This window comes from Pelophylax lessonae, assembly GCF_965119305.1.
Source record: "Pelophylax lessonae genome assembly, chromosome: 6".
In the NCBI taxonomy this organism is placed as follows: domain Eukaryota; kingdom Metazoa; phylum Chordata; class Amphibia; order Anura; family Ranidae; genus Pelophylax; species Pelophylax lessonae.
Window position 1 is genome coordinate 7,534,118 of NC_138773.1, and position 14,456 is coordinate 7,548,573.

Here is a 14,456-nt window from a genome sequence, read left to right on the forward strand (position 1 = left end):
GAGGGACGCACATTCCTCTACAGACTAGACAATGGCACCCTGGTGCAGTCACAGATGCCAATGGCACCGCGGCTTTGTCTCAGCCAGTCAGGAAAGGAGCTTAGGTAAGTATTAGGGGTGCTGGGGAGGCTGCTGCACACAGAAGGGTTTTTATCTTAATTAGGGATGAGCTTCAAGTCGAATGTAAGTTCGACTTGAACATTGGCTGTTAGCTCATTTGTCGAATGACGAACAAATGGGCTTCTTCATAGGAACTTCAAGTTCCTGCATTTCAGTTCGGGATATCAATTTAGGAGAAAAATCCCACCGCTTGCCACCAGTGTAACGGATCCTATAATCTCTATGAGAGAGATCCATGCGGCTTCTCCCAAAATCCCAGCTGAAGTAACATCAAGAAGTGAAAATAGCTCCAAATCCCCCAAACAGTCGATTCAAGACTTCATGAAGGGGTAAAAACGAACGCTTTATTGAACAGACACACAGTCAATTTATACACATATGGACAAATCCCCCTCCTCATCAAATTACTACATACATGTCAGGGGTTAAATGATTACATTATCATATGTAGATGAAATTGTATACAGGAACTGAACGTATCTAGCCATCTGAACAGAAGCAATGTGAGTTCATAAACATTTCTAGGGAATAACGATCACAAACAGTATTCTTAACAGATGACAATGACTCAATCAACCTGAGCCAATTAACTGGAAGACGGCCATCCTCGAGCTCATGAAATACAATACACATTATCAAACAGAGGGGTAAATCAGCATATCCAATGGTGTCTGGGAGACAGAGGGTTGAGCTGATGACATTAGCATCTGTCACAAGAAGTACACATCTAAGCATGGCGACTTGGGACCAAATCTAAACACCTCTGGAGAGACATTGTTGACAAATATCCCTCTCCCTTACAGGCAAAACTTCAATTTTGTTACACATGGACTCTGACCTCCGATTCCAATAAATCACTTGCTGGCCAGGGGGATTTGAACTCAAAGCCATCTCAATTGCAAGCCTGGTATTCTACCACCTACGCCACTGTTAAGTCTGCTTAAGCTGAGCACACTCTCCCTTACTTTTATCTCATCCACTGTGTGTAGGGAGAGATAGGAGTTAGTTAGTTAGTTAGGCAGGGAGAGTGTGTTCAACCTAAGTGTGCTTGACAGCGGCATAGCTGGTGGAATACCAGACTTGCAATTGCGCTGTTGTGGGTCTGGGTTCCCTTGGCCAGTGGGTGATTTATAAGTGGAATTTTATAATTAATAATAGATTGCTGGCAGGGAGAGAGATTTTTGCTTTTTACAGTTTGTTGAGATCAGATAGTGCAATGTATACAGCAAAGATATGTATACATATATAGATAGATATAGGCACTTCAGTTTATATCAGTTTATGTCAGTATTGCTAAAAACAAAACAGCATGGGGTTACCCCCCCAGGAGTCCATACCAGGCCCCCCCATGCGCCAAAATTTAAAAAAAAATGTTCCGGGTTTTCCCCTAAAATCCATACCAGACTCTTATCCGAGCTCACAGCCTGGCTGGCCAGGATGGGGGTGGGGGCGAGCGAGCTGAACACCCTCCTGAACCATACCGGCCACATGCCTTCAACATGGGGAAGTGGTGCTTTGAGGCAGGGGGGCTTTCCCCCCCCCACCCTGAAGCACATTGCCCCATGTTGATGGGGACAGGGGTCTCTTCCCAACAACTGTTGGCTGTGGTTGTGGGGGTCTGCGGGGGGTGGCTTATCGGAATCTTGAAACCCCCTTTAACAAGGGGGCCCCCAGATCCTGGCCCCCCTATGTGAATGGATACCGGGTACATCCATCCCTTACTCCTTCACCAAAAAAGTGTACAAAAAAAATAAAGTCAAAAGACAGTTTTGGAAAAGTCCTTTATTAAAAAATGGTGTCCCCCCGATGATCAGTTGCCCGCCCGCAAAGAAACCTTTTGTTTGAATTGGATCTTTAGTGATAAGTAAATCCTCTATCTCCTGTGACAATCCTTATCGCTAGTACTCTTAAAGAGATCAGAAAACTGACATAGTGCTGAACTATTTAAAACCACTTTAATAAAAACCATAAGAAATTACAACTCACATTTTTCAGTGCACTGGCTCTGGTGCACTCATATAGCATGCATAACAAAACAAGGGTGTGCAGCCGCCTTAAGGATCGCTTGGATATAGTACTGACAACCACCAAACAGGGTGCAATCCCACTCTGAGAGTGCTCTGACGTCACCAAGTCCTGTCCCGACTACTTTTGTCACACTCCACCTGACTTTATCAATTAGAATAGGGCCCAATGACATCCTGGGGGCTTGTAAACATCCCTTGTGACAGTAATAGGCAGTGACAGGAACTCTTTACGGAGGGATCTGGGGTCTAAAAGACCCCAAACCCCTCCACTGCACCTAAAAGTATTCAAGATTGGCATTTTCGAATACTATATATTTTTTTAAATTAGCGCTGTTGGCTGCCGAGTAAACATGGAGTGACGTTGTGACGTCGCTTCCAGATTTTTACATTGAAGACCTGATCAAATCTGAATCCGGCTTTGTTCAGGACTCTGGCCAGCCAGCAGACATGGCTGGTGGTTTGAATCTCCTGGTGGGACCAAATACCAAGACGGAGCGGTGGAAGGCGGCAGGAGGGGGAGTGTCCCCTCCTGCTCCATGTGATAACAGCTGCATCGGTTGTTAATACTTGAAAGGCAACCCTCAGCTCTAAAAAACGGTACCTGGGTGATGCCTGTAGCTGCATATCATCCCGCTACAACCACTTCAGCAAAATAATGTACAGGTATGTGATTTTATGGTAAGTGGTTAAAGTGTTTTTTGTTGTTTATTATGTATATATTACACACAATGTATTTGGTAGTGTGCTCTTAGTGTGTCGTATTATACATTATCAGTGTGTTTTATTATGCAGTACTAGTGAGGAACGCTGTACCACATATCTAATTTTTATCATTATATATACAAAGAACTAGAACATGGTCATGGGACTTTAGATGAGGCTAAACCATGTTCTCATTTTTGTATATATACATTTAGGGATGGAGGCTCATCACTTATGGTGCCACAGACCATATTCATTTTTTCTCCATAATGTTTATTACTGCTTACAATCAATTATAACACTAGTAGGTATTCAGCAGCAGACCCATACACCAATATTTACTTTAGGTTTTCTCTTTATCTTATATCTCTTTTTGGTTCAATTTATACATTTCTTTTACACAATCCATTTGTGTGCACATAGTAGCACAGGGGATCAGGCACTTCAAAACTAGGTACTCGCTCCCCAAAAAGGAAAAAAAAAAATTCCAAATATGGCAGAGGAAGGGGGGAGAGGAGAAAGAGGGAAACTTCCCCTTTTGGGTGAAGCTCCGCTTTAAGTTGCAGAAAGTTAGACATTTTATTTAATTTATTGATTTTCTTTCGTTTTTAAACAAAATATGAAATAGTAAAAATAAATACAATTTTGGGAAAGCTTTAGCCAAGATTTTGTATTTCAGGTTAAGATATCAGAAAATATATATAGTTAACTTTCTTTCAAAAGAGTCAATCAAATATTTCAATGAGAAATCAGTCATTATTAATTGAATTATTCCTCTCCGGACTGTCTGATCTTCCAGTTGTTCAGCTCCCTCTCTTTCTCTTCTTCCTTCTCATCTACCTTCTGACATTAATCTGGAATTTGCTGATCATTGTCCTCATAGTCACCGACTCTCACCTCCATGTTCCTATGTATTTCTTCCTTGGGAACCTGGCCGGTTTGGACATCTGTTCTTCCTCAGTCACCGTCCCACGAATGTTATTTGACCTTCTCACCAAGATAAAAAAGATTACCATAGCAGCTTGTATAACCCAATTCTTCTTCTTTATGTTCTTTGCTGTTTTTGAGATTTTCCTGTTGGCTGTCATGTCCTACGATCGATTTAACGCCATTTGTCATCCATTACATTACACACAGATCATGAGTTGGAAAGTGTGTGTACAGTTGGTGTCCATTGTGTGGTGTCTCAGCTTTGCCCATTCTTTAGTTCACACATTTTATGCCCTCAAATTAGCTTTTTGTGGATCAGATATTATAGAAAGTTTTTTCTGTGACCTTCCACAATTGCTTCAAATCTCCTGCGGTGACACCTCCATCAACATTCTGCTGATTTTTCTTTTTGGTGGTTTCCTTGGAGGTGGGTCTCTAATTCTGACCTTCCTGCCGTATGTCTATATATTCAAAACGTTTTTTAAAATTCAAGGTAAGGGCAATAGAAGTAAAGTTTTCTCTACTTGTACCTCTCACCTGACAGTGGTGTTTATGTATTATGGATCTGTAATGCTCAGTTATTTTTGGTCAAGTTCTAGTCATCTTTTTTATGGTAGCAAATTTGTGTCCATCTTTTACACGGTTATCACTCCTCTCCTTAATCCTCTCATTTACGGTCTGAGGAACCAGGACTTTAGAACAGCGTTTCAAAGTGTTTTCAAGAAGATCATCAAAATAGCAATATAGAAAGATACGGATCTACCTTCCTATGACCTATATCAGAAATCCTAAGGACACCATTGCTGCAAAATAATATAAGAGATCCACTGCTAGAAATGTTTGAACATCTTAGTCCTGGAACTATGTAGACCATTAACAAGCTTCCTATTTATGACCAGTTTGGATGGTGGACTACCTTTCCAAATGTATTTCACTCTCTGCATGGGATATTAAGATACTGGCATGTAGATGGAACCCAAGGTGGTGATATGGTTGTATATTTCATGCTATTGCAACTATGGATGGAGTCCAGCAGTGGAAAGCACACCACTGATATCACTTGGTAAATCTAGCTTTATTAAACCATGCAGTACATGCCACAACTCTCCACCCAGAGACCTCCCCTCAGTGATGTGTTTCACCCTCATAGGCTTACTAGTTTTCTACGACTAAGTCCATAAGGGTGAAAGGCATCAGTGTCATGGACAGTGAGGGAGCTGTGGGGAGGAGGGGATTTGCGACATGTACTTCATGGTTCAATAAAGCTGGTTTTAACAAGTGATATCATCGGTGTGTGACCTGCTGTTTTATTCTTTCAATTTTGAGCCATGGATGGGCTCTTTTGGTCAGCTCCTGTCTTGTCTTTGCCAGTTTCCAGCTGCATGTTTTGCCAAAATGAAGACACAAATAGCTTTTGCTACGTCATACGTTTTACTGAAGTTTTTTTTTTTTCCCAATAATTTATTTGCAGTATGAAGGAAGCTTCACCTTCTGACCAGACTTAATCAGTGTCCCACTTTCCACTCACAACACACAAAAAAGATAATCATGAAAATGTCAACTCTGTAACAAACATTTTTGGGTGGAAGAATAAATTGTTCTGTAATTTTCATTTTGCTATCTGTGATGTTACATTATCCTCAGTGATTCCTCTCGTTCACCCGTTCATCAGTACAGGACACAGTAAAAGGGGGGACACAGACATCTGACCCTCCCAGAAGTTTCAGTTTCTTCAGAGACTTCGGGAGGTCATTTGTTTTCACTGGAATGGTGTTTGGTGGCACAGGAAGCAGGAAAGGCAGACATTTTATTTCTTATTTTCAGATAAACCTTTTATCCTAACATTTGTTCTTGTGACTGATGTACCACAAACCAGAGGAAATATAAAGATGATGTTGTTAAAAAATACACTGCAGTTGTCAGCCTGATACTCAGATTCAGACTGGAGAAAACTAATTTGGATCACTTATGATACCATGCTCCTTGTATTATCAGTTCGGTATCAGGACAATATCCCCCAGGACAATATCCCCCGGAAAACATCCCCCTAGACATAATCCCCCCGGGACAACATCCCCCGGGCAATATCCCCCGGGACATAGGGTTAGGGTTAAGGTTAGGGTTAGAGGGTTAGGGTTAGGGTTAGAGGGGGGATATTGTCCAGGGAGGATATTGTCCGGGGGATGTTGTCTCAGGGGGATATTGTCCGGGGGGATGTTGTCCAGGGGGGATATTGTCTGGGGGGATATTGTCCGGGGGGATGTTGTCCAGGGGGGATATTGTCCGGGCGATATTGTCCTAGAATCTATGAGTTCATATAACCACACAAGACGTCTGTATGTAACTTTTAGAGCTACAGTGCATTAAAAAGATATCTAAACTATCCATGTAGTGAAATAATCTGATGGGCATACTCTTATTTTTTTTATTATCTTTAATTATGATGTTAAGATGGAGCAAGTACAATATCAAGCGGGCCTTCACAGTTACATGTCCATCATTCGAAACATTTTTGTTATTGTGTTTACAAAAAAGTCTTCTCTGTTGCATAAGAAAACATTGTCAGACAAAAAAGCATTTATCCTCTTGAGGTAAGGAAACACCTAAATGAAATAAAAAGCAGGGCACAGATTGGCCATAGAGGGTCTGCACTACCACAGCCAGGGTCAGACAGGTACAAAGAGGAGGGCAACCTGTATGCAATTACAAGCATGTGGAGTAAACTCCCACATGGGTCCTAATTCCGTTCAGCCTCAGATGAAGGGTAGGGTGGGACAAAGTAAGAACTCAGGACCAGGATCATGTCAAGAAGGAATATGATGTATCCAGGTTACCCAAACACTGTAAATGTTCTGATATAGTTCTGTACAAGTTGCCAACCATCTTTCTGCTTTCATCTTATTCACTTTTCGTATACAATCCATTCTTGATGGTACCCTAGTATGTCTCCAGAAAAGGATTATAAGATGATTAGCACCATTCAGGAGAAGTGATAATGCATATTTTTATTTATTGGTGAACATGGGTGACAAATGTAGTAAGAGTGTGCCTGGAGAGTCTGGCAAGACTCTATCACTGGTTTCCAGATAGATTCCTGCAAACGTAAAGTCAGCCTTTTTTAGACTCAATACTTCTTTATAAGGCTTTCAAGAGTAACAAAGTATTCAACATGTAAGTATATAATTCTCATATGTGTACATAGACATTTAAGTGGTTGCAATTAAGGATAGAAGGAGTAGATGGTCTGGAGCCCAGAAGATTGTAGTCAGTAGGGGAGTTATAGGTGAGAAGTAAGGAGGGAGAAGGACGAAAAGGGTGAAGGGGTGGGGGGGAAGGCCAGGGGGGAGTGAAAGGAGATGGGGTAGGGAGGTAGAATAGAAGTGAAGAGATTAGAGAGGGAGGGGGATGACACCTCAGGTTGGATAGGTGTACAAATAGCAGTAGATCAGCAGATTAGAAAGTCACATCTTATTACATTACATTTTAGTGGAGTATGTTAAACTGGATTGGTTACATAAGATTATGGGATGCTAGGGTTGAGGACACCATAAAGAAAGACATTTTTCAAGACGCTGGTTTGCTTTAGCAAACATTAATTCTAGGAGTGCATGTTCATTTAGAATTTGAGTTGAAATAGCAACATTAGGGGGTATCTATTGTTTCCAGTTCCTGGTTATTGTAAGTTTGGCTGCTATGAATATGTGTGTTAGAAGGGGTCAGATCTTTGAAGGCAAGGAGTCAAGTCCAATTCCAAACAGAGCCAGTTTCAGGTCCGGTGTAATTGGAAGTTTAATGATGGAGGAGGCTAGTTTAAAGGTAGAAGTCCAGAAATGTTTGAGTTTCGGGGAAAACCATCAGATGTGTGGAGGTAAGCTAGTATCTCCACAGTTCCGCCAACATTATGGAGAGTGGTCAGTAGTGAGGGACGAACATCGACCGGGGCGGTTCGCGAACGTCAGACGCCAATTTTATCAAAAGTCTGGGAACCGCGAGTTCGCGGCGGGCCCCTTTGACTTTAATGGGATTCGAACTTTAAAAACCTTTAGGTCATATTTGCAGCCACAAAAGACTTACTAGATGTGCACAAATAGTCCCAGCACATGGACAATGTCATAACAGAAGTATTGCAATTGGAAAAGTTGCCCTAAAATTTATTTATTTTTTTACAGCAAAAAAATTTAATTTTTTTTTCATAAATCAGCCAGAACTGACAGCAGCCATTAAATACATATCAAATACATATAGGGTCCATTCACACATCTGTAAAATGGGTCCATCCATTCCACAATTTGCGGAACCTTTACAGACCCATTGATTTTCAATTCCAGTCTGAAAAATTAGGTATTCACAGGATAAAGAAGTAAGTGTCGACCATTTCAGGCCCCAAAAACTAGCCCACATGGGTTTACCTGACAGCTATTCTGTGGCTGTAGGTACATTAGGCATTCACAGGATACAGAAGTAAGTGTCGGCCAGTATAGGCCCCAAAACTTAGCCCACATGGGTTTACCTGACAGCTAAGAACGTAGTATTCTGTGGCTGAAGGTTCATTAGACATTCACAGGATACAGAAGTAAGTGTCGGCCATGAAAGGCCCCAAAAATTAGCCCACATGCATTTACCTGACAGCTAAGAACGTAGTATTCTGTGGCTGATGGTTCATTAGGCATTCACAGGATACAGAAGTAAGTGTCGGCCACTATAGACCCCAATAATTAGCCCACATGCGTTTACCTGACAGCTAACAACGTTGTATTCTGTGGCTGAAGGTACATTAGGCATTCACAGGATACAGAAGTAACTGTCGGCCACTATAGACCCCAATAATTAGCCCACTTGCGTTTACCTGACAGCTAACAATGTTGTATTCTGTGGCTGAAGGTACATTAGGCATTCACAGGATACAGAAGTAAGTGTCAGTCACTATAGGCCCCAAAAATTTGGCATTCCATGGGCATGAAATGCCTTTTATGCCGCTGTATTTAGCGAAGACAAGGACCAGGAATTGTTGTGGGTGGATGGTGGTCTGGCGGATATTTTTGGCCCAGTCATGAGGAATTTCAATGAAACATGGTCTACTGGTCACATGTGTTGAATTCCTCAGAGATCCATGCCTCATTCGTTTTTATAAATTTGAGGTAGTCTACACTGTCATGAGCTAGGCGAGTGCGCTTATCGGTCACGATCCCCCCTGCTCCGTTGAACGTCCTTTGGGACAGGACACTGGATGGGGGGCAAGCAAAAAGTTCCATTTACCCAAGTTTAACCAAGCTCTGGCCAGAGGTCAAGCCTGCCCACCCAGTAGTCCAGGGGTTCATCACTCCTCAGAGCGTCCACATCGGCCGTTAACCCGATGTAGTCGGAAATCTGTCGGTCTAGGCATTCCCTGATGCTGGATCCGGAGTACAGCTATCAATGGTGCTGCTGAAAGAAGGATCTCATACCTGAAGTGACCAAGACATCTTCAAACCGCCCTCTTCTTGCAGGCGCTGTTGGATTGCTACCCCCAACTGTCTCTCTGTGAGTGGAAATTCCTCTGCCATCGCACGCAAAAGCAGAATGCAGCACTTCCCGCAGCAAGGCCTGGAAGTGCTGCATTTTGAACGCCCTCTGTGATTGTGGTAACATTTCTGCCATTTTTTGTTTGTACCGGGGGTCTAAGTACGTTGCCACCAAGTAGTGGTCCTTGCCCTTTATGCTTTTTATACGGGAGTCCCCCTTAAAACACTGGAGCATGAAGGCCCCCATTCGCACTAAACTGGAAGCGGTGTAGTGGCCTGCATCCAGCTCATCATCAAGGATAATGTCGTCCTCGTTCTCTTCCCCCCATCCACGGATAACACCAGGGATCCCAGAAAGGTTTAAAGCATGCTCTTCTTGCTCCTCCTCATCCCCCCGGCACCATCCTCCTCTGACTCCTCTTCAGACTCCTGTTGTTGACTTGTCTCAGATGGAGTAGCACCCACTGGGAATTCATCCAACATTGCGACTTCCTCATCTTCCTGCTCCTGCTCCTCAACGGCTTGATCAATGACACAACGCAATGCACGCTCCAGAAAGAAGGCATAAGGTACGATGTCACTGATGGCGCCCTGGCCGTGACTGACCAGTTTGGTGATCTCATCGAATGGCCGCAGAAGTCTGCATGCATCCCGCATGAGCAGCCACTGGCGAGGTGAAAAAATCCCAAGCTCCCCAGAACCTGTCCTGCCGCAGAGTTCGTACAGGTAGTCGTTAACTGCACGTTTCTGCTGGAACAGCCTATCGAGCATATGCAACATTGAGTTCCATCGCGTCGGGCAGTCACAAATAAGAGGCCTGACCGGCAGGTTGTGTCGCCGCTGAATGTCAGCAAGGCGAGCCATGGCTGTGTAAGATCTTCGGAAATGGCCCGAGATTTTTCTGGCCTGGACGTCCTGGACCTCAGGGTATTTGGCAACGAATCACTGCACGACCAAGTTCAAGACGTGTGCCATGCATGGCACGTGTGATATTTTGCCCTGTTTCAGCATACTCAGCAGATTGGCACCGTTGTCGCACACCACTTTACCAACTGTCAAATTGAGGAGGAGTCAGCCTAGGAGGAGAGGGAGGATGGAGGAGGAAGAGGAGAAGAAGAGGCAGGCCTGCATGCAACCAAATCTACACGGGTGCCACGGATTGCATGCTTGACGGCCATCAGAAGGTTCACCCAGTGGGCAGTAAAAGTGATATACCTTCCCTGCCCGTGTTTTCTAGACCATGTGTCTGTGGTCAGATGTATCTTGGCACCGACACTGTGTGCCAGAGATATATTCACTTGCCGCTGAACATGGACATACAGCTCTGGAATGCCCTTCTGTGAGAAATATTTCCTGCCTGGGTCCTTCCATTGTGGTGTTCCAATGGCCACAAATTTACGAAAGGCCTCCGAGTCCACCAGTTGATATGGCAGTAGTTGGCGGGCTATCAGCTCTGACAAGCCAGCAGTCAAACGTTGGGCAAGAGGGTTATCCGGCGTCATAATTTTTTTCCGCTCCAACATTTGGGCCACAGAAACCTGCCTTTTTCCAGAACGTGACGACGGCATGATGGAAGGTGGAGTAGAGGACAATTGTGATGAGAGAGGAGAAGGAGAAGAGTCTGGACAGTGAGAGCCTGGAGTGTGGCTTTGTGGGTTCTGGCGGTGTTGCTCCCACTGGGCTCAATGATGGGAGTTCAGGTGCCTTCTTAAGGCGGTCGTCCCGAGGTGAGTGTTGGTCTTACTGCGACTTATACGTTGGCTGCAGATGGCAAGACAAGTTCTGCCTGCCTCTCCTCCCTATCTGCCGGTCCGTCTCTCCCTCTGAACTCCCCTCCTCTTCCTCTTTTGTGGCCACCCATGTGGCATCCATAGACACATCATCATCCACTTCACCTTCCCCACCAGTAACATTCGAGATCTCGGAGTAGGTAGCAACAGCGGGGACCAACCTCCTTGGGCTGATCTGGGTACTGTTGTAAAACTGCTGAGTGGCGGCAGTTGCTACCTCCTCTTCCTGATCCGATGCCAACAATGGCATATCTTGTGATGGATCTGTAAATAATTTCAGTGACTCAAGCGGAGGGTATGTGGTGTTGGTGTTTGTGGTGGTGTCTTTTGGGGTGCACACAGCAGAGAGTGAAAAGGGTGCAGATAGAGAGGATGAGGAGGGTGTAGAAGAGGAAGGCTGAGTGAGTGTAACGCTCCTGCGTTTTACGTATGATGTGGATTTTCAGCTGCAGAAATATTCCACTTCAGTAGTCATGTAGAGAAACGCTGAGACACCATTCCCAACTCTCAATGACATATCATGTGTGGATGATCTCAATTCAGCAAGTAAATACACACACTCAATAAGATGTTTCCTAGAGTGACTTATGTATATAGTAACACAGTGATGATAGGCTGAAGAGACAGGTTGGGTAGAGATGGTAGATGACAGACACTTGAAAGGAAATGTTCTTGAAAGTAAGATAGTAGCAGATGGGATGCAGATAGGTTTAGCAATCATGTATGGTAGTAGATGACAGAGTAGCAGGTGGACATACAAGAGAGATCAACCCAGTGCAAGAACAGGTGGTAGTAGGCTCAAGAGCTAGCAATCTTAGATAATGCAGATGTAGTAATAGTCCTTAGTATGCAGAGCTAGATAGTGTAAGCTTTAGTATAAAGGTTATAGAGGTTTCCCCTGTGGGGTACTTATCACTAATAGCAATGTAGCAGAGGAGAGGTTCGACAAGAGCGGATGATCCGGTAGCGGGATACAGGGATCAGCGCAACGTGGTTCCGACAGCGAGGTATGCTTGCAAGCATGTGAGCTTCAAGACAGGTTAGCATCAAGGCACAAAGCAGTTTGAACGAACACATGTGAGTGAGAGCCGGCGATCTAAATAGCCATCCAGTCCGGCGCTCAGTGATGACAGCATCAGTCTTAAAGGTGTATGCGCACCTTACCAAAAGAGAATGGTGGGGCGCATACACTTATGAAAGAGTAATTAGGGTACCCAAAGGTACCAGAACATTACAGTACCCCCCCCTTAAGGCCGGCTCCTGAAGGCCTCTGGAGCTGGTTTGTCTGGGTACTTCGCATGAAAATTGCGGATTAATCTAGAGGCATGTATGTCAGAGGTGTTTAGCCAGGTGTCGTCTTGGGGCCCATAGTTCTTCCATCGAACCAAGTACTGAAGTCTTCCTCTGTGGATACGAGAATCCAGAATCTCTTTTATCTCATATTCTTCTCCACCTTCAACTTGTACAGGAGGAGGAGGAGGGATAGTAGGCCTTATTCCTTGGTCAGGAACATGGGGCTTCAGTAGCGACACATGGAAAATGGGATGTATTTTGAGGTCTATTGGCAATGTAAGCTGTACTGCAGCTTTTCCAATAAGTTTCTTGATTGGGAAAGGTCCCAAGAACAGAGGTCCAAGCTTTTTGCTAGGGATTTTCAGTCTTAAATTTTTTGTTGAGAGCCAAACGAGGTCCCCGATAGCGTACTGAGGAGAAGGTCTTCTGCGAAGATCATAGTACTTCTTTTGTTGACTATGAGCGTGTGCAATGGTAATATTAAGCAAACCCAGAGAGTCCTTTATTTGGGTAAGATAGTCTGAAGCTACTGGGTTATTTGAAGGAAGGATGCGTGGTGGAAGAATAGAGGGATGAAACCCATAGTTCAAGTAGAACGGACTCTGCTTGGTCGTACTGTGGGTTGCGTTGTTGTAGGCAAATTCTGCCAGAGGGAGAAGATCCACCCAATCATCCTGTTGGTAAGAAGTGTAACAACGTAAATATTGCTCGATGCATTGGTTGACTCTTTCAGTCTGTCCGTTGGTCTGCGGATGGTAAGGAGAAGTGAGCTTCCGCTCGATCCGTAGTATGTGACATAGTTCTTGCCAGAACTTGGAAATAAATTGTGATCCACGGTCAGACAGAAGAGTTTTTGGGATACCATGTAACTTAAAGACATGTTTCATCAGGAGTTCTGCCGTTTGTTTGGACGAAGGTAGTCTGCGAATAGCAATGAAATGTGCCATTTTTGTCAGATGGTCCACTGACACTAAGATGGTATTAAATCCTTTGGAAGGAGGCAATTCCACTATAAAGTCCAAGGACACAACTTCCCATGGAGTTTGGGGTATTGGTAGACTGCATAGTAGACCGGATGGTCTCGTAGTGTCAATTTTGGACCTGGCACAGACATTGCATGAAGAGACGAATTTTTGTATAGATGTTTTCATGTCAGGCCACCAGAATTGCCTGGTAATCAGATTAAGAGTCTTTGTCATACCCATATGTCCTGCCATAGGCACATCATGTGATAATTCCAAGATTTTGGTGCGTATGGTAGGTGGTATGTAAAGTTTGTCGTTGTAGTAGAGGAAGCCTTCTGCATCAGTATTTAGTTGTGGTGGGGGTGAATCCAAACTTATACCATGCAAAACCTCTTCCTTCAAGGAACGGACAACTCCAATAATGCGTTTGTGAGGTATTATAGGAACGGAAGGGATTTCGAAGTAGTTTTCTTCAGTTAGTCGTGATAGTGCATCCGCCTTTTTGTTCTTATCTGCAGGTGTGTAGGTCACTAGGAAGTTAAACCTTAGAAAGAATAGTGACCATCGTACCTGTCGGTGCGAGAGAGTTTTGTTAGTCTGAAGATATTGGAGATTTTTATGGTCCGTGTATATAAGTATTGGTAATTGGGTGCCTTCGAGTAGATGTCGCCAATTCTCCAGAGCCAATTTTATAGCAAGCAGTTCCTTTTCACCCACGGGGTAATTTATCTCTGGACTGCTTAGGGATTTAGAAAAAAAGGCGACTGGATGAAGTGGTGAAGTGGGGGTTGGTCGTTGGGAGAGTATTGCTCCTACTGCCATGTTTGACGCATCTACTTCCAGAACATATTGGAGGGATGGGTCTGGATGGCGTAGTATGGGAGCAGAAGTAAACCTTGCCTTTAACAGGTGAAAAGCTTTATTTGCTTCATCTGACCATTTGAATGGTTTTTTAATGCTAGTGAGCTGTGTGAGGGGTCTCACAATGGCAGAGAAGTTTCTAATGAACTTCCTGTAGAAATTTGAAAATCCCAGGAATCGCTGTAGCACCTTGCGTGTGGTTGGTGTAGGCCAATCCTGAATGCAGGATATCTTACTCATGTCCATCTCGATTCCTGTTTTGGATAT

The 14,456-nt window shown here is 44.0% G+C and overlaps 1 protein-coding gene across 1 annotated transcript; it reads left to right on the forward strand.

The window, feature by feature from the left end:
• Nucleotides 1–3,590: 3,590 nt before the first annotated feature.
• LOC309558385 (olfactory receptor 5AR1-like) lies at nucleotides 3,591–4,526 on the forward strand (the record flags this gene model as incomplete). Its single annotated transcript, XM_082261460.1, has 1 exon — nucleotides 3,591–4,526. One exon carries the CDS (start codon nucleotides 3,591–3,593, stop codon nucleotides 4,524–4,526), a length of 936 nt encoding a protein of 311 aa, XP_082117586.1.
• Between the last annotated feature and the right edge of the window lie 9,930 nt (nucleotides 4,527–14,456).